This window comes from Pygoscelis adeliae, unplaced genomic scaffold (genome assembly GCF_000699105.1).
Source record: "Pygoscelis adeliae isolate BGI_AS28 unplaced genomic scaffold, ASM69910v1 Scaffold13, whole genome shotgun sequence".
Lineage (NCBI taxonomy): Eukaryota > Metazoa > Chordata > Aves > Sphenisciformes > Spheniscidae > Pygoscelis > Pygoscelis adeliae.
The window spans coordinates 302,528-322,936 of NW_008824499.1; the positions used below are offsets into that span (position 1 = coordinate 302,528).

Below are 20,409 nucleotides of genomic sequence, written 5' to 3' on the forward strand. Positions count from 1 at the left end.
AGCTCCCGCTCCCCGCACGTGCGGTTCATGCTCCTGTAACAGACCCGGCTGGAAAGGCTGTGCATCCCCTCCCGGGAGGTGGGGAGAAGCGGAGCCGGGGGCCCCCCATGCCACACGCAGGGCTGGTACCTGGCTGCAGTGCTCCTCGCCAGATGCTAATGTCTGCGGGTGGAACAGCACTGAAATAGCAAAGACGTTGTGAGGCCCTGGGAGAATCTGGGTCCCCTCCGGCAGTGCCTGGGGACACAGCCGCAGGGACGGCAGCCTCTGACGGGCCCGGGGGTGGGTTTCTCTCCCCTGGCTGCGCCTTTCCTAGCTGGGCAGGGTGGCACCGAGCAGCGCGGCGTGCAGGGCTGGCGACCTCTGGCTTGTTTGTCTGGTGTCGTTTGCTGGAGTTCGGGGAGCGTCTGAGCAGCCAGGCAGGGAAGGGGTTGGTGCCGGGTAAGGGGGGAGGAAGGACTGGCTTCCAGCCTTGGGGTGCAAATCCCTGTCCATCGCTGCCATAGCTTCCAAAATCACCTCCAGTCTCATGAATGTGGAGAGGAGCCCGTTGTGGTTGAATTCACCCCTCGATCACTGTGCATGGAGTGCAGCCGCACACCCAGTTGGGTGCCCATGTTGCAGAGGGCACCGGGAAGCCCCTTGCAAGGAGAGGCGGGGGGGGTTTTCCCAGCCCTGGCAGCCCAGGCTGGGCGCTTGCAGGAGCCACCATGCATTTTGGGTCCAGCTCTGCAGGTCTTGCATAATTTCTGCCTAAGCAGGCTCCCAGGGAGGTGGTGGTGAGCACTGCCGGCAGACTGCAGGACAGGCCCCGTGGGCACCCGCCTGAGGCAAGGGGCCGGCTGGGAGGAAATAAGCTCCTTAATTGCCTCTGGCTAATCATGGCACGCTCAGCACTCCAAAAAGCCCTGCCACAGGAGTGAGGCAGTGCAGCACCACCGCTCCACGGCACGTCTTCTCACTCCTGGCAGGGATCACGGGAATATTTCCCTCTTCAGATCAAAATACTGTTTTTTTGCAACAGTTGTGCCTCCTCACAGTCCTGGCTCTTGCATTGGAGCAGCCACTGGTGTACCGCACGGTTGACTATAGCAGCAAGGGAGGGTCTGTGTCTGCAAGGGGGTCACGCTGCTGTCCTGTTTTGTCAGCTGTGTCCTTTTAGGTAGCAGCGTAATAGATGTTGTTGCGTGTTCCTGGTTCGGCTTCAATCAAGCTTGCTAGCCAGGTTTAAATCAAGCTTGCTCACCGGGTTCTGACTCCTCGTGTTTGTGCAGGAGGGATTTTCCACCAGGTGAACATTAAGGGGAGGATGTCACAGCCCCTTTCCATTTCAAAATGCACCCGGAAGATTTATTCTCAGTGTAAATGAGGGGCTGCTGTCACGGCGCAGTGAGATCCTGCCACACCAAATATTTACCAGGCCGCTGATCTGCACCGATTTACCAAGATTTAGCGTCTGGCTCATAATTTTGTGTAATTCATTAGGGCAAATTTAAATGAAAGTGCTCAAGCACTTGAATGCCCACTGCTTTGCAAACTAATTAATGGCATACCAGATGAGATAAGCAGCGGAATATTTATGGTGCAGATCTGCAGCACGGTCTGTGCAGGAGGGTGAAAGCAAGCAAACGGCAAGCAAAGCCGGCAGGTCTCTGAGAGAAAGGTGTCCGAGTTCTGCAAACCAGATCAAATGTTTTCTTCCACCTCACTTGGTACCGAGCGGTGTTCAGCATCGCCGGATCTTCCTTTGAAAGGAAGGTGCGGAGGAATTTTCTAGCATTGCCAGTGATCACCATTAATTGTTTTCTGACTGTATTTATCTATCCGGGCAGTTTCAACTGGAGCTATGAGGACAGCATTCCCTGCAGCAGAGGAATTTCAGGTTTAGATTCCTTCTTCACTGGAGTAAAGCCTGAAAGGTTTCAAATTCTCCACAAAGGAGAAATTTTAAAAGGTGGGTCTTTCAAAACCCCCTCTTTTTTAAAGTTCACGTATTTCACTTTGGTGGGGCATTTTTTTTCTGGGAATGCAGTGTACTTTTAGCGTGTACATGTGAGAATAAAGGAGCAAAGTTATTTGAAAAACTGAAACACTGAAAAGGGGATTTGGATGCCTCTGGAAACTTTCTTTTCTGTTTTTGTTACGCTTTTCTGCAAATGAAATTTTCTTCAAACCAGTTTGATTTGGAAGATATTTTATTGTTGGGTGGGCTTCAGGCTGTGGCCCGGAGGAAGGGTCTGCCGGCTCTGCCTGCGCTGCCCTGCACAGTCCGGGAGGTTGGCGTTTGGGCTGCTCGGGGCGGTGGTGTCAGCAGCGTGATGGGCGCGTGCCCAGCGGTGCTGGGACAGGGGTGAACCCTCCCTTTTATTCTGCCGTGGTGTCTGGGCCATGCCGCCCCCCGGGACGTGCTGTCTCCGGTCTCTCGAGGGTGAGGATGCTGGGATGTGCTTTCATGTGGTCACATCTCCTGCCTCTTGGTGGAAGGGGCCATGAGAGACACCCCAGGTCTGTGCTGCGTTGCAGGGGAGGGCGGGCAGGACACGGGGTGCCCTGGGTGGGACTGCACGTGGTGGGGTGCAGCCAAAGTGAGATCCTGGCAGAGGAGCTGAGCAGGCGTGGAGGTCCGGAGCTAATCTGTCCCCAACCTCGCGGCAGTATGCTCAGGGCTGGGCAGGCCCTGGTGTGGGGTGAGGGCTCTCCATTGCACGTGAGTCGGGCAGCGGGAATCCCGGCTGGGTTTGCTCCGTGGATCCAGCCTTGAGTTGGATTTGCAGACCGGTACCCTGATGCCATGAGTTATTCTTAACCAGCAGCCCTCTGTGCCTCAGACAAGAGCCAACATGATGCTGAGTCAAGTGGTAGCACTGTGCGAAACCCTTGACTTGAAACTCAGAAGCTCTCTGGAGCTATGAGTCTTTTTTTCCCACAAAGCCTGGGCTGCTTTTGTGAACACGCAGCCTATAGCTGGAGATTTTCTTCCCCATCTCTGAAGCATTTGCCAGGGATAGGTGTAACATTAGGTGTTACATAGGGGAGACTCAGGGAAGCATTTTGTACCATGATGCAAAGCTGAAGACGAGTGGTCAGCAGGTGGGCACATGTGGCTGTAGTCTCCCAGTGGGATGGGAGAAGGCTTGTGGAAACGGTTCCCACTGGCACGCTGGGGAAGGACTTTGTCTTCCATCTCCCCGGAGTATGTCCAGCTCCTGTCCTGCTCATTTCCCTGCACAGCTAAGGAGGGCATGAGAAAGTCACGCCTTTTCTTAGGACCAGCAGCACGGAGTAGCGGGTGCTGAGCAGAGACAAAACACAGTCACCGAGGACACCCTGTCCAGTGGCATCCGTCTCTGAGACACTGGAAGAGCTGGTGGGAAGTAGAGCTGGGGGATGCTTGGGTGCCTCGGGGACACCTGCCCTCACGGGGAGTCAGGTACCTGCAGCAGCCCCAGCCAGCCCGGCAGCTCCAGCTCTCCTGGAGCCGAGCCTCAGGCCCCGCTGACAGAGCCGTCCCTGGCGGCAGGAGAGCTCAGGCAGCTCCCTGGGTGTGCAGCAGCGCGGGCCACGGGATCCAGCTGTGCCTGTCCCTGCACGGGGGGGTTCACCTGGACAGAGCTCCTGGTACCCTCAGAAAGGGCTGCTATGGGTGAGCTAGGGACAAGTCTCGCTCTGCGGGTGGGACTGGGCAGGCGCCCGCTGCTGGTCCCTCTGCAGACGAGGGTGGCGATGGCCCTTCCAGAGCTGCCGGGCATTTGCCCAGACCTTCTCCTCTAGCATTAGATGGAGGTGCCTTTGCTGGGTGCTGCTGTCCCAGCCCCCATGGCAATGGCAAGCAGCCTGTGCCCCCCGGGACCCCCTGGCTCTTTCCACCAATGGCAAGGGGAGTCCCAGGTGATGGGTTCCCCTCCTGGGCACCTCTGCTAAGTGCCCAGCTGCCCGGGGTTATCCGGGCCACGGGCTGTGCTCTAGATGAGTGGGAGCAGCAGCAGAAGACCCACAAGCAGCTTTGAACATGGTCCTGAAATGAGGCGGGCGGGAAAGGGCTCAGAGCAGTGTGCAGCTCCGGTCCCGGGGATAGGAGGGGACAGAGCAGCTTCTCACTGGGGCGAGCAGGGCATCCATGGACACCCTGAGCAGGGCTGCCTCACAGCCTGGGCACCCTCTGCTGTGCTCTGGGGGTGCAGGGCGGTGGGGCGAGGATGCTCCCGCGCAGGGTGTGGGGCGGCTGCCCACCCACCAGAGACCAGCACGAAGGCAGCGAAGCAAAATCAGCAGGTGCTGGTTGGTACGGCAGGGCTGCCTGGAGACAGCAAGCGATCCCCGTGCCGCACGGAAATCCTGTGTTAGCCATGCATCCAGCCGCAGCCGGGTCTGTGCAAAACATGCTTTGCACAGGAGGGTAACGCGCTTCTCGTCTTCTAGAAAAGTCTGTTTTTTCTTCGGGGTATCGGTCTGAGTGTACTGCTGCCTGATTGCCATCTTTCTGATTATTCACAGGATGCTTATTCAAAGGACAGGATAATGTAGTGTGATCCGTGTGACTGATCACGATGAAGTGATTACAGCTGAGTCTGAGTGCAGGACACCTTGCCTGTGCGGGAACTGGCTTTGTCACAGGATGAAAAACTATTCCTCAAATTTGTCATATAAATCCAAATAAGGCAATTTTGGGACAACATGGCCTTCTTACCGATGTTCTGTGAACAAAGGAGCTAAAGTCATGGAATGAATTGTTCCCCCAGCAGCACACATGATGTGAGCTGATGGGGATGCTGGGCAGATGGCAGCCGGGAGCTGTGGCTGAGGTTGTGCTCGTCACCATCGTCAAGGGCCAGCTGCAGCCCGGGCCGCTCCGCTGGTGGTACTGACTGGCCAAACCAGTGTTTGCAGTACTCGTGAACCAAAGCAAGGTGCGTACGTTAAACGTACTCATCCACCACTGGTGGTCAGGGCTGTAAACATTTTAATGTTTACAAATTGTTTTCCAAAAGGCTGAGATCCACCGTAATCGATAGCTGCCTTTTGCACATCATCATGAGTGCAAAGTGCATGTCCCTGCATGGCCCCTGAGGTTGTGGACGGCGTCCAGGTACGTTGGGGTATTGTGTGCTCAGCAGTGAATGATTGCCTGTCCCAAGCCCCAGCGCAGGCGTTCAACACCTTCCCGAGGTTTTCCAGATCCAGAGTTAAGTTTAGCATCGATGTCTCAGATACTTGAGCTCCAGCTTCCAAAGTCCGCAGCTGGGTGCTTGAGCAGCAGCCCCCTCTGGGGCAGTGGGAATCCTGTCGGAGAAGCTGCTGGTTGTTGGATGGTTGAGAGAAAGTGGGTTTGTGCATCCAAACTCTGAGCTGAAGTAGTAAAATAGGTATTGGAATATTTTGGTTGCCAAAGACCGGGAGTCAGTAGAGGTTGGTTTCTGATAAAGCAAAAAGGCCGAGAGCATTTTCACCTGTAAAACAAAAAATCTGAAAAAGAAAATGGTATTGAAAAGTTTAAAAGGACTTTTTTCAATATGATGTTTTTTAAAAATGTATGGACCACTTCTGATTAAGAGATCTCTTGGCTTAAGCTGTTTGGCTCTTCCCATAAGATTAATTCACCTGATTTGCTCAGGTGGGTCTTTGCCGTGCAGCTGGCCTGTTGTCCTGTTGGATTTTTATAAACTTTAAGTTAAAACTTTTTTCCTAAACTCATGTACTTTTAGCCAGGCTTTCTGCAATGAGCTGAACGCAGCAGTAACTCATACCATCAGCACAGAAACCTAAATGTATTTACATGCAATCTGATTTTTTGAACATAAATCACAATTTGTGAACCTAAACCCGAACTACTCGTAAATTTGGAGATTATCCTGCTGGTTTTTTGTGTTTTAAATGTGTGCCATTTTTGTGTTTAAATGTGATGCCAGTCCATCCCCTTTATTCACACTTTCTCATCCAACAGATTAGTGGAATCTGTTAAAGAAGCAGGAGGAGAGAGGAAAGAAACCTTTCCCCAGCCCAGTCTCAGCAGCCTCAAATACATTTTCTCAGCTGCACATACACAATTTGCAGATTTCTTGCAAACACGAAGGTGCAGAGTCATTATAGCAATGGCGATATTCATACATAAAGTCTGGCAGAGGTATGAATGTCCGGTATACCCAGGGTTAGGACTTTGGTATAACGCTGGTTTCTTCATTAATTACTGTATAGAGTGATGCCGAGGCTGTATTTCCAAGCCGTGAGCGGCGAGGGTGCTCATGGTGCATATAGCATGCAGGCACCGCCGGTACCTCGCAGCCATTGCCTGTACCAGGCTGAGCCTGTGTGGTACAGGCAACGCCTGCGTGGTACTGGCGATGCCTGCGTGCCCATCTGCCAGCATCACTGGGTAATGTGCCAGAGAGGGAGAAATTGGTCTGCCTTTTTTTTTTTTACAAATATTTCTGCACAAGACTTAGGGTGGGATTCACATGGGGTGAAGCCTCCCGCTGCAGAGGGTCCCCTGCTTGCTGTTTGCCCCGCTCGTGGGTGAAGCCCACCCAACTCAGCTGATGCTCAGCTCTAGTGCCCGTGCGTGAGCATCCTTACGGTCTGTCCTGAAGCAGAGGACACAAATTTCTGCTTCTGGGATTTTTTCTTATTGTCAGCAAGCAAATGAGCTGCCTGACCACCCATCTCCTCCGTCCCAGTCCCCAGGTCCTGTCTTCCCAGAGCACATGCTGTGTAGGTCAGGGAAGTTAAAAGCTGCCATTGCTGGCTGTGGATTTTTAAACTCATCCATCCAGAGCAGGAAAATTCTCCTCCCTTGCCCTTTATGTCAGCTGTAATAATTGTCAGCTTCATGAACAGGCGGCCACATACCTATCTGCCATGGGCGGATGGAGGCTACACACGTCCCCGGCATGGCAGGGAGTGTCCCCACTGCAGAGGGATGGCAGGAGGTATCTGCCACAGGGCGGAAAGGCCCCTGTGACGGCACAACAAAACCGCTTCGTGTGGGAAGGGGTGATGGTCACCGCTTCTGCGCAGGCAGTGTTGCTGAGGATGTTTCTGTCTTGGTCCCCGGCCTTCAGCAGAGCCGGGCACCGTCTGTGACCAGCATGGGTCTGCAGGAAAAGTGTCCAGTCGCCGTTGGTCACGACATCGAGAGCGGTCTGGCAAGTTGTTCGGGCTGGAAAATGCTCTGCTCCAAGTTTAAAAAAATTCTGGAATATGTTGATTTTCTATTTTGGAAATAATGTGTCATTTTAAAGCTTATTTGAATTTATTTATGTGTTTACTTAGCAGAAGGCAAGAAGCAAAGTAAAACCCTTCAGGAGCTTAGCTGGACCAGCAGCAGTGGGTTTGCTTATGGCAGGCCTGGCTCTGCTTTGCCCTTCTTTGGCTTTACTCTGGCAAACCGGAAAATTTGCTGTTTTGTCCCCGGTGCTGCGGTGTCGGTGGCTGTCTGAGGATCCTGTGGCACCAACCCTTTGCTCCTGGTGTCCTGGGGCATGGGAGCTCTTGGTGTGCTGGTGGCTCTGGTAGGGGAGGTGAGAGCAACATCCCAGTGTGGCAGACCGGGACGGTCTTGTAGCTCCGTGTGTTCCCTCTGGACCCTGAGCCGATGGCTGGGCACCGGTCGGGTCTTTGTGGGTAGAGAGGGACGGCGCTGGCCAGCTGGGTGCTGTGGAACTGAAGCCCCGGTGCGTGCGGCTCTGCCACGGTGAGCGGGCGTGGGAGGGCCGGGCAGCTCTCAGCTGGGCACAGCGGGGGGGCACGGGAGGATGCTGGTGCAGCTGCTGGCATGGCATGCAGTGAGCCCAGCGAGCAGCCTGGCTCACTGCAGACATGGAGTCGCATGGGAGCTCATCCCTGCAGAAACACCACGTGGCACCTTGTCGTGGCCATGGGACAAGGGGATCTGTGTCCCAGCAAGAACCCAGCATGGGAACCCCCAAAGCACAATGGCAAACATGCTCTCTGTTATCATCTCGTTGGCTTCTATCGAGGATGTGGAGGATGGAGGAGCCCGAACGTCCCAGCCACGGCAGGTGGGAATGGGCGTCAGACGGACACGGGCATGGGAGCAGGCAAAGCGCATCTTGGGGTGTGCAGGGACCCACATCTTGGGGTCACCGGGGACCCATGTCTTGCTGTGCACAGGGACCCATGTCCCGGGGTGGCAGGGACCCACGTCTGGGGGTGCACACGCAGGAGGTTTTGCTTCTCCGGCACTGGGCATGGCAGGAGGGCAGAGCCATTGCTGCACTAACTGTGCCAGCCCAGGGACAGCAGACACGCGGGAGGACGTTTCTGGGGAGATAGTCCCTGCACATTAATCACTCGGGTAGTCTTCTTCATTAATTCAAAGTCGTTTGTTGAGGTTCTGGAAGCAGAAATAGCTCCCGAGCAGCATTTTGCTATTGTACTCTCCTCTCAGTAAAAATAGCCAAGCTGGTGCTGGGGATTTTTTGCAGAAAAAGCGACAGAGGGAGCAGAGTTTCAGGAGTGGACTCAGGGGTCCTGCACCGCGGCGGGTGCCAGGCCAGGTCCCTCCCAGCTGGGCCACGCTTGAGCAGAGCCCCAGGCACATGCCAGCCAGGGCACCCCAGGAGCAACTGCTGGAAATGATCTTTGAGCTGCCGGCTGCTGCCGGGTGCTGTGAGGTCCCTGGAGGAGCAGCCCCTGCCCGTGCAGGCATTGCCTGGCCCTCTCCTGCCAGCACCTCTCAAGCTGCGGCTGCCCAACATGACAGCACTCATGACAGCGCTCGGCGTCCAGGTACGGGACTTTGCCAAACTCCTGCTGGAGCTGTAGTCCTCCATGGTGGTGGCTGCCTCCAACTGAATGAGTGTGAAACACTGGAGTTTCTGAGGCTGAAGAAAAAGACATTGTTTGCTTCTGCTGAAACCCGTTTGCAGCCATCTCCCTGTGAGCCTTGGCAGTTTGGGGTCTGCAGGACGGATTCGGCTCGCGCTGTCTTTCCCCGGTGAAAAGCTCTAGGGCCAGAGCAGCCTCCGAGCCCTGCGGGGCAAGGGGGTGCCGAGCGCTTGGTTTGCCATATGCCTGAGTTAAGATGTGAGAGAGGAGAGGCCGCAGGGATCTCTGGCACCACAGGCTGTGTCTCATCGAGCCAGGGGGTCTCTGCCTGTCAGGGACTTTGGTAACTGCCCCCCTGGTGTCCAACACCCTCCCTTCCCTGCAGCAGGCAGGACCTGGGAAAAGCCGGGCAGTAGTCGCAGAGCTGTGGCTGGCCCTGGGTGTTTTTTTTAACATTTCACTTTGTGACCTGAAATGCTCCTGTGTCATTCTTTCAGGCAGAACTGCTGTGTCCCCCTGGGGTTTCCTGAAATAAAACCCCCGCAGTGCCAGGGGGCCCCACATCCCACTGTGCCGGGGGGCTGCGCATCCGGCAGCAGGTGCTCAGAAGGCACCACAGAAATGGGGGAGGCTGGAAAATGCCCCATAATGAGGGACTTAAGGAATTGCATCTGCTTAGTTTGTCAGGAAGCAGAGTGAGAGGTGGTTGGAGTAAGGGGTGTCAGTGCCTCCATGGCTGTGAGTTAATGAGGTCTTCAAATGAGCAAAAAGCAAGAGAAGAAGCAAACTGAAGCTGCAGGTAATTCGTGCTCTGCACCAGGCAAGGGTGGCCCAGCAGCTCTAACTGCCCTGGGGAAGCTGGGCGTTGGGTGGTGCTGGAGGCAGGGGCTCATCCTTCTGCTCCCTGCTTTCTGCCTGGTGCTGGTGAGCGGCTGGTCCTGTCTGTGGGTCTGTCCCACTGCCCGGCCAGGACCGCGCTGCCACCGAGCCTCGGCCCCCAACACAGTGAGTGCCACTGGAAACGCTCACGGGCTGTCAAGTTTGATGTGTCACTGTGATAACAGAGAAGGATCATAATTTAGGCGGAGATAAAAGGTGGTGGGAGTTTTATTATTCAAATATAAAATAACTTCCTCCTTTCAAGCGTGCTGCACTTCCTGGGTATTGTATGGGGATAAATCAGAGTGACACAGGGAGCTGCGGCGCGTGTACTCACAGGAACCGGCTTTTAATTGTACATGGAGCAGCGGTCGGGACTGAACCTGGCCGCAGTAGGAAAATTTCAGACCCTTATCATCTGTCTCCGCTGCTGACAGCATTGAAACTGCTATTTGCAAAACCTTCAGGAGTTTCTGGGTTTAAATTAGATGAGCAGGAAGCCATCTGTCAAAATGCTTTTGGTGCTGGTGTGTCAGGGAGGTGCCTTGATGGACCTGGTGGGCGAAGCAGGGGGAGAGGCAGGGGGGGCGCCCGTCCCGGGGCCCTGCCCCCAGTCCCTGCCACGGGCTCTGCCACCCCTTATTTTAAAATCCCACAAGTCCCGAAGCTGTGTGAGGTGCTGCTTTTCCAAAGGGCCCTGGGTAAGATCAGGGCGCTCTAACTCGTCACGATGCCTGGTCCTGCCCGTGGGCGCAGGGCTCTCAGCGGGTGCGCTGGCCCATGGGAGCACACACGGGTGCTGCATCGTCCCCCGCTTCCCCCAAGGGACCCACAGCGCCTGAGAAGGGCAGCCCAGGGCTTGCCGTCCTGTCCCCTCCCTCCAGGCAGGGACTGGTTTGGGGGAGCCACAGAGGCATCTGCTCGTGTTTCTGGTGCCGCGGGGACTCAGCCGAACTCTGGCTGTTGGCATTGGTGGAGCATGGGTCGGTGGATGCAGGTGCCGCGGCGTTGAGGCAGTTTGTCCCTGTGGCACTGGGAGCTCGCAGGGGCACCAGGGCTGAGAAGGGGCTTTCCCACCCCTCACATCCCTACGGTCAGGACACCGGGACTGGGGAGTGAGTACTTGGCAGTGCCCTGGCATGGCTGGTGATATTCCTGAGTCGGTGTTTAAGGGGGAGGATTTCCAGACTTGCCAATCTGATGAGCTCTTTTTAATGCTGTTTGCAAGGGAAGGTATGTAAGAGAGGTGGGCATAAAGCAGAGAGGCGTAACTACCTGTACAGTTTCAGAGACCAAAAATTTATCGTGAATTTTCTATCAGAGATGTCTTGTTGCCAATAAAAGCCTTTGGGGGTGGGAGGGAGAAGAAAAGGGGATGAGAAGTGAAGGGCTGTGGAGCTGCTGCAGTTCCAGACGTGTCCCGCAGACAGAGGCAAGCTGCCAGCCCGGCTGCCCGGAGCTCTCACCAGCCTGGCCACAGTGGGTTGGGAAAGGGGTGGGAGACGGACAATGGCATGTTTTACCATGGAGAAGGCTCCATAAGGAGAAAACTTGTCCACAGGATCAGCAATAAAAAGATATTGCACCCAAAGGATCCTGGACGGCAGTAAAGGAGACGCATATTCACAGGGTCGCAGGAACAACCAGTTGCCCCACAAAGGCAAAAGAGCTGTTTCTGAAGGAGGGCTCTGGTGTTGGCCCCAGGGCAGTGCGGGGTCCCCGGGCTCCCCCTTCTCCTCCTCTGCAGGACCTGGACGGGCTGAGGAAGCTCAGAGGGTTTCTCAGGTTGTCGCCCAGCAAGACACGAGCCCTAGGTGGGTGTGGTGCTGGGTGGGGGAGCTGGGTGTCCGTCCGTCCGTGCTGCCTGCACCAGCATCAGCCGGGAACAGCGACCAGCTGCACCTCAGCTCCCCTGTGTGCCAGTTTCACTGAAAGCCTCCTGCATCCATCTGGAGGTCCTTCTCCTTAACACCCCTGGTCCTGATTAGGGATGGGAAGGGGACGAGAGTAAAGATGCCCGGGGAGGGAGAGGACAGGGGAGAGCTGGGAGCAGTAGGGGTAGGGTTAGGGGTGGGAGATGTAGCCCTGTTTTGGGGAGGCACGGTAAGCAGTACCCCTGGTGTTCAGCACAGGGGCGGTGACGGTGCTGGACTGGCCAGCTGTACTGGGTGAGTGCCAGCCTTGCCCTGGCGCAGCACCCCACTGCCCGTCCCTGCCTGCAGCCCAGCACCGGGGCAGGTTCCCACGCGAGCTCCTCCCCGCGTTGTGGTGCCCGTTTGTGTTTTCATGGTGCGCCAGGGTCTGCGGTCACGGCCGGCTGCTGCCTGCCATCCTGGGAAGCAGCGGGGCTCATGCCAGGGAGCAAGTGGCTGCTGCAGGTTGGGCTTGTTTGTTTTTTTTTGCCAAGATACCTGTTAATTCAGATCCCTCGTTAAACCTAACAGAGGAGCAGATAATGTCAGGATGAGCTTTTTCTGGTGGGTTTCGGTTTAGCCCAGTTATTCCAGGCAGTATCCGGCATTGCAGCGTGGTACCTGTTTCCTAGGAGACTGCAGGAAAGCACAGGAGCAGCACAAACCCCAGCCGACGCGGGCTGCCACCGCGCACAATTAGCACAAATACTGTAAATGTCAAGGGAGGCTAAATATAGTCCTGCGCTGAGTCCTATCACACTGTTGCCCATTAGAGCCTCCCAGCTCGAGCGGTGCGAGCACGTGGGACCAGGGCTTTGCTCAACGTCAAGCCCCAGGCAGCAGCGGGGCTTTGTTTTGGTGTCTGAGGGTGCTCGCTGCCTGTCTGTGCAGGCAGGGATGCAGGCAGCCTGGTGTGGGGTCTGGCTAAACGGCCTTGCTCATCTGCCCCTTTCCCCAGGTGAGGGTTGTCCCCAAGGCGATCGCCGCAGGCTCAAGCCTGCAGCCTCCCAGACCTCAGTGGTTTTAGGTTTATCTGAAGCCCGGTGTTTGCTCAGCGGGATTTCCCCTCGGAGCATTTCTCAGCGCCGTCCTCGCCCGTGGCACGGCTGCGCTGCCTCGCCGGCAAGGAGCGGTTTTTCCCAGAGCACTGAGGGCAGCATGTCTCGGCTGTGCTCCTGGTATTTCAGATTTTTTTTTTTATGTTAAGCAACCTGTGGTTGACCATAAAGCACTTTTCTAATGGCCCTGAGAGAGCGAGCGGTAACCTCACCCTCTGTTTGCTCCCACAGCATTACTTTACCGTTAATTTCAACCACGAGAACCAGAAGACCCTGGAGCTGAGGACCGAGGATGCCAAGGACTGCGATGAGTGGGTGGCAGCCATAGCTCATGCCAGGTATTGCCCTCCGCCAGCGCAGACCCTGGGATGGGGGGTGTCGGAGGCAAAGCCATGCCCGAGGGTGGCTGCGGGGAGCTGCGGGCAGGGCTGCGGGCAGGGAGCCATTGAGCCAGGCACTGCTGGCAGGCAGAGCAGAGCGCTTTTGGCCCCCAGCCCCATGTTGGGGACCCTCGTGCTGCACAGGAGGCTGCATTCAGACACGTCCCACCCAGCCCCGTGCCTGCCTGTCCCCGTCCCGTGCAGGGCAGCCAACCTGGCAGGTTGGCGCTGCCTGTCCCAGTCTGGTGCCGGAGGGATGCCCGATTTGCCATTGGGTTCAAAGGCCGCCAGGAAGGGTTTCATCTGGAATAGCAAAAACAGTCAGAAAGAGGTTTTTCCAGGCTCATGTTTCTGTGCTGTGGGAATGCTAGCGCAGCCCACTTGTTGCCCAGGAGAGAGTAGTCAGGGGCCGGTACGGCACAGCCGTGTGTCCGGTGAAGGAGGTTGCTGGGCTGGCAGCGAGAAGAGGGGGCAGATGAGTGTCGTATGCAGGAGATTAGAGAAATATCATCTGCTGCAGCACCTTAATGAGAGCAGATGTCCGTAAGAGCTTGTGCTAAAAGTGCTCTCCTTCTCATTAAACTTTTGGGACGTGGTAGGTGAGAGAGGTTTGGCCATGGGTTTGTTATTTTTTCTTGTCTCCTACCATTTCCTTAAAATTTGTGTTATCTTTTCTGTTTGCACTCTCGCGGGGAACCCTAATCCTCTCCAAATTGGTCAGTTCTGAGTAGCAGCATCCCAAACTGCAAGAGCCACCTCCCAGTTCATTCACCCTGCAGGTGCCCCGAGCCGGAGGGGCAAGGGCAGTGACTAGGCAGCTGGGAAGGAGAACCCTCCCACAGCAAACCACAGCATGCAGTCACCTAATTTTGCGTGCACATCCCGGGGGGGCCATGGCAGCAGGTCCGCAGGAGGAGGGGTGCTCACGTCTGTGTCTGCCTTGCAGCTACAGGAACCTGGCGACGGAGCACGAGGCACTGATGCAGAAGTACCTCCATCTCCTGCAGATTGTGGAAACGGAGAAGACTGTTGCCAAGCAACTCCGCCAGCAGATCGAGGATGGGGAGATCGAGATCGAGCGCCTGAAGGCCGAGGTGAAAAGCCTGGCGTCACCCCGTGGATGCGCTGCGGCTCCCCAGGGCAACCCGCGGGCTGTGGGCGGGCAGGTGGCATTGCTGCACTGGCAGGGACCAGGGGACATCGCAGCCAGCGTATTTATGCTTGTTTTAACGACATCAGGCTGGCCCCTTCTCTTGCAGAGAGGGGCGAGGGCATCACCTTTGTTGGAGGTTTTTCTTGCAGGAGCCATGCAGCGAGCGGCTGTGGCTGCACTGCCCAGGCACGGTGCGTGTGCGGGGCTCGGTGTAGTCCTCGGCCCTGGGACACTGCTGCAGGGAAGGGTTTGCTCCAGCAATGAGCGCTGGGGAACGGGCTAGCGAGCCGGTCCCTTGGGTTCAGGAGTAGGTACTGGGGGAGGGATGGAGACTCCCTATCTTACCATTTTGCCTGCCTTACTTTCATCCTAGATACTTTGATTAGGCCCCCTCTGTGTGCTGCATGCCTGGTGGTAACATCTGCCAAGAGGTGCAATGCTAGAGGAGTAACCGAAAAAGGGAAGAGGTGTCTGTGGCCTCAGGAGGGAACCTGTGCCAGGTGCAAGCTGCATAACCTGAGTACATCAGGGAATTAATATGCATGGTGCTATAAACAAAACAAACACTTTGCTAAGAAGGGAGTGTTCTCTTCAATGAGAGCAACCCATAAAACCTGTTGTCCCTAGCTTGTCCCAGAAGCTCTCGCAGCAGTTTGCTGTTCAGTAGTTTGCAGCGTTGGGTCGTAGGAAGGGTTGACACGACGTGGATTACGGCAGACAAAGGAACAAAATGCAAAAATGACTCAGCAGACAGTGCCGAGGGAAGCTCGTGTCTCTAAGGCACCTGGGGAAGAGGATGCTCGGAGGTGTGGGTATGCCCCATGTTGCCTGGCCACCTGCGTTGCAGGGCTGCAGCCGGCCCTCGGTACCCTCTCGCTGCGTCGGTTTCGGCTGCTGGTGGGTGTTGGTGCTGGTGGTGCGGTGGCCGGTGAGCATGGGACACCCCAAAGCCAGTGCTGCCGCTGGCCCCCTCCTCGTGTCTGGCAGGGAGGGTCGGGCAGTGGCTTTGTGGTGGAGGCAGCTGGGAGCGGGTCCTGCTGCCTGCTGGGCTGAGATGTCGACCCTGAGTAAGTAAAAATCTCAAAATTGCCACGAAGGAGGCAGTTGGAGAGGCGGCGAGGGCAGGAGTGGGTTGGCACGTCCTTAAGGTGGTGTTTTCCTTATATTTGAGTCAAAAGGCGCAGGTCAATAGCAATCCCCAACCACGGCTTGGGGCAGGCAGTACGCTGAAGGCTGCTTTTAGTCTTGGGGGACTGGGGAGCCGCAAGCCTTTCCCAGGAGCGGTTTCGGCACTGCTGAATTTGTGCTCTCCTCAACAGAACAGGATCAGCCCCAAAACCGCCCTGGCCGCGGCCTGCAGCACCCGCTCAGTGGGGGCGTTTCTTCTGGGGCCCCAGTCCGGCGCCAGCTGGGAGCTCCCTGGGTCCGGTCCAGCCTCCAAGTCGGGGCAAGCTCCGCTCCCCTGGGAGCGTGGCCAGCGTAAGGGGCAGGGGAGGCGAGCGGCGGGGCAATGAGCAGCCTGATGAGCTTTCAGTTGGAGGAGGTGGGAGGCGTGTTGTGAATCCTGAAATTAGCTGAGGGGTCGGGGTCAGAGAAGCCTGGCAGAGCTGCAGCCTGTCCCGTCCCCTGTGCCCAGGTACATTTGATTTTACCTTGCATTGGTTTGGTTTATTTTTAATCCTCCACATGCTTTGAAGCAGAGATCAAATAATCAGCTTCTACTTTAATGTGCAAATTTTGCTCACTCAATTTAAAAAAAAGAAACCAAAATAAAACCATGGCACCGGCAAACCCGCGCCATGGGTCCCGGCCGAGATGGGCCCAGAGCCAGCGCGGGGAATGGCTTCGGTGCTCTCAAACACCTAAATGCAGAGGGGATGCAGGGGATGTGTGGTGACTTGAGACTCCATAGGAAAGCACAGGGAGAGGAAAAAATTTCTAAAATCTCTTCTAACATCTAATCCCATGTAATAAAATGGGGTGAAACCGATAGAGCTGCGTAGGAGCTGAATCAGTGCCTGTGAGCCCGCGGCCGCTTTCTCTGGCGTGTTCCTGCTCCTGCTGAGGCTGGCGGTGCTGGGGGGGGCTGGGCTGGGAGAGCAGGGACGCTTGGGGGCCGGGGCAGCCCTGGTGCCTCCAGCTGAGCCCCTCTGAGCCACAGCCGGGCCGCACCAGTAGCACAAGCGGGGCTGGCTGGATTGGGCTCATCCCCAGCCCTGCGCCAGGCACCAGCCCTGCGCCCTCCCTCCCGGCACCTGGCAGTGAGAAGTTTTGGGGAAATGCCTCCACGTTGAATGCTTGGTCAGGTCTCTTTGGGAGAGCTTGACGCCAAGAGGTGGCTGTTGAGCTTCATTCAGATACGGTGACTGCATTGACCCATAGCATTTCTTGGCTTCTTACGGCATGAAAACACACAGCTCTTTGTTACAGTTCGGATTTTGTGGAAGTCATCTCCTCTTCCTGGGCTGTGACCGTGCAACAGAAGCAGCTTCTGCCCCTGTCCTCCTCCCCCAGCAGCTGTCTCCTCTCGTTCTTTACTTTGCTTTCCTTCCTAACAGTCCAGACACCGAAAAACCAACACGCGCTTGGCAGGTATTGCAGTTACTGCTGCTGTCAGTTCCTAGCGTCACTGGGAAGCAGAGTCTCCAACTGAAAAAGATCTCAACTCCTTTCTCTCCAAAACTTTTTGGAAAGTACTCTTTCAAAGTTGTTTTCTTATTTTTATTATTTTCTGTAAAATCAAAATTCAAATCACATTTTTCCTAATTTTCATTTTCTGAATAGTACATTTTCTGTTTTCCTACCCTTTCCCGTAGCTTTATAAATGGTTGCAGTGGTGGGGGCAGGGACACGGCAATGAGCAGAGGAGTGAGAAAAAGTACAGGCGAGAAACAGTAAAAATTCAAATGCTTGAAGCTAATGAGATTTGATCCAATTTGTGTTGGAAAGCTGTGACTGGATGAGAGTTTGTCCCCGTCTGCAAGTTTTAGGGTGCAAATGACTTGAGATTTTTCTGCCATTTTCTCTCCAACTCATTTTTTAACGACTCGCCCATGAAGGCTTTTTTAGGAAAAGGAGATGTGGTTTGCATTGGGTACCTGGCAGGATTTCCAGGTCCCTGTCTCTGCGGTGTGTTTGGTGGGTGCTGGAGATGCCGGGGAGTCGGCAGCGCCCTGACGGCTCTGCAGCATTTCTTTATCTGCTCCATCTACCGATCTCCCATTAAGACAGAATCAGCACGACATGTCCCTGTATCTGTAGTTAAGCTGGAGGCACGTGCCATTCCCCGGCACTGCACGGCAGCAGGGTTTGTCCTCGGCTCCCAGGACATGCCGGAATGTGCCGGGGCGGCTGCTCAGGCTCCACCCTGTGCCTGCAGATCGCCTCCCTGCTCAAGGACCACGAGCGCATCCAGGCCGGCCAGACCAGTGTGCCCAGCGACGACGACAGCGACATCAAGAAAATCAAGAAGGTGGGTGGTGGCGGGTGAGTGGTGCGGGGGCCAGAGCTGGCACTCGGTGGGGGCCCGGTGCTCATGGCGGCGTGGCAGGCGCGCTCCATGTGGGGCTGGCAGAGCGGTTGGCCTGGGGGGGCTGTCTGAGGAGGTGCCTCTGCTAATGGGGTTTTTTTAGGAGGAAAATGTGTTTTGCAAAACTGGAAACCCAGTTGGTTGTGTTTGCTCTGCGGGGCACTCGCCGCTTTCCCCGGGTGAGCAAGGCGTCCCTGCCTGTGCCGGCTCATGCACAAACAGCACCTCTTACATCTCGCTTCTCCTGCAGCTGTGGTTACATCTTTTATTTTTGTGAGGAAAAAGCCACCACCCAGCAGTGTTCCTGCAGGGACCAATAGACCCCACGAGGAAATATGCTGCAGATAAAGTGCTCTCGGGGAGAACAAGCCACACTCGCCAGCAGATGCTGCTTGCCATGTGCCCCGCTCCTGCAGGCGATTCCCTGAGCCTGGCAAACGCGGAGGTCCCATGGCCTCCCCACGGTGCTGTGGAGGGGACCAGCACTGCTGCCGCTCAGGGAGGGTTTCCTGCCCTCGCCCAACCCCCAGGAAAGCCTCCCCCGGCCCCAGGCATCTGCTGCCCCATGCAGGGGACATGGGGTTGAACCCCACAGGCTTGGGGTGGTGGGCAGCAGCCGCACACATGGACGGAGCTCTGGGCACAGACTGGGATGTGCTGCGGATGCTCATTTACATGAGGAAGGCTTGGAAGCTTTTCTAGGTGTCTTAATACATCTCTGTGTGTTTGGGTGCCCAGACAGGTGCTGGCTCCAGGGGGGCTTTGGTGCCCCAGCTCACCGGGTGATTGTGGGGTGCTGGGTAGGGCTAAGCACCAGGCGGGCTGGGAGTCTCCGTACCCGCACAGTCCTGCTGGCAGGGAAGTGCTCAACATTGCGGCTGTGCTGGAGGAGGTCAGGAGTCAACATGGGATCCTTGCTTCTCGTAGGAGTCTTCCATGCATCTCTGTAAAAGGAAAAGAGGACATTGTCTGCAATAAGAAAGTGCATTTAAATGAGTTATTGTTCGTTTCCCAGCCGGAAGGATTCGGAGCAGCACCAGTAACAGGCACTGTTGTGCACACCTCAGCACAGAGCCAGGGAGACCTCACTGCAGAGCTGCGGCCCCTGCACTGTGCCGAGCGCGGGGCGCCTGCCCGGCTCATCAGCCTGGACCCTAACGCGGCCACTGCTCCCTCGGCAGGTGCAGAGTTTCCTGCGGGGCTGGTTGTGCCGGAGGAAGTGGAAGACGATCATCCAGGACTACATCAGGTCCCCCCACGCCGACAGCATGCGCAAGAGGAACCAGGTCGTCTTCAGCATGCTGGAGGCGGAGGCCGAATACGTCCAGCAGCTCCACATCCTCGTCAACAACTTCCTGCGGCCGCTGCGGATGGCGGCCAGCTCCAAGAAGCCTCCCATCACGCACGACGACGTCAGCAGCATATTCCTCAACAGGTGAGTGCCATCCCGGGCTCCAAGAGCTCTGCGGCACCCCGGCAGAGCCAGCAGCCTCTGGGCAGGCATTGGTGTCCACAGCCCACTGCCCTCCCCTGGGAATGGGTGTTGGGGTGCTCGGTGCCAGGGGACTCCCCAGGAGCCTGCAGCCTGGCCCCCAAAGCTATGGATGGAAGCTCATCATCCCCATGGGACACCTGCACAAGCAGCTCATTGAGTGCTTAGCACTGACACGAGGAGGTGCCATGGAGGCTGATGCTCCAGGGCCTCAGTAGTGGGTTGGGGCTGCCAGGAGCCTGTCTGTATGAGGTCCTGGCTCTGGCAGTGGGCAGGACGGTGTCCTTTGGCATTAGTAGCAGCCCATAGGTAACGATGGACGAGCGAAGCGGGGAGGATGCAGCTCTCATGGGAGATGGTATGGAGGGGGCAGGCGTAGCCTCTCCTGCAGCTGCGATATGGGGTCACAGCCGCCGCAAAGTGTGCCGAGAGTGGCTGGGCCCGGGCACTGGCGGGGATGGGAGGTGGTGCTCGCTGACCCCAGCCAGGCCACGGTGATGCCAAGTATGTCAGCAGTATATGCCAGGTTTAATGGCAGGTGCCACGGCTCCCCCCCAACGGATGGTGTCCATCCCACCCCGCAGGCATCCCATGGATGGTACTCATACCAGCGGCAAGTCCTACCAACCAGCCCTGCCAGCCCTGGAGGTGCCAGCCACTTGTCCCTTGCTGAGGGGAGCAGCTCTGGGAGTAGCGCTTGCCGGCTCCTGGCATTCGCTCCTGTTGCTCTCCATGACCCTTCCTGCTGTTGCTGTGAGCTCCCTGGGCTGCGTGGGGTGCCAGCTCTCTCTGGAAGCTGAGAGGGACCCAAAATGTAGAACCCAAATTCCAGTCTTCGGCCACATCTGGGCTTGTGTGAAGCCAGTGCCTTGACTGTGGCCAGCGCAGGCAGAGTGAGCGCTCTCAAGCACCCCTCCTCTGCCTTGTCTCATCTCTGTGGCCTGAAGGAGGTCCCTTGCTGTGGGGTCTCTTGGAGAATGAACAGTGGAGGACACGGGGCCAGCTCAGAGCTCCAGCCAGGAGCAACCCTGTCCTGCCAAGGCTGGGGAGAGCAGGGGTGCCCTGGGTGGGCAGCAGCATCAGGACAGGGAGGCAGATGGGTGCCTCGAAGGGCTGCACCCCCACCGAGCATTGCCCGCCCGCAGGAGTGGGGCTGCCCTGGCTCAGCACAGCTCTGCCTGGCATCATGCCCTCCTCAGCAAAGGCTTTGGCCCATTCCTG

The 20,409-nt window shown here is 56.6% G+C and overlaps 1 protein-coding gene across 1 annotated transcript in view; it reads left to right on the forward strand.

The window, feature by feature from the left end:
• The window catches only part of RASGRF1 (Ras protein-specific guanine nucleotide-releasing factor 1), a 45,606-nt gene that overhangs the window by 1,053 nt on the left and 24,144 nt on the right, over positions 1–20,409 (forward strand). Inside the window, exons 2-5 of the mRNA XM_009321423.1 lie at positions 12,852–12,972; positions 13,961–14,108; positions 17,547–17,639; positions 18,878–19,131. Coding sequence (XP_009319698.1) covers positions 12,852–12,972; positions 13,961–14,108; positions 17,547–17,639; positions 18,878–19,131 — 616 coding nt within the window. The remainder of the gene's footprint in view (positions 1–12,851; positions 12,973–13,960; positions 14,109–17,546; positions 17,640–18,877; positions 19,132–20,409) is intronic.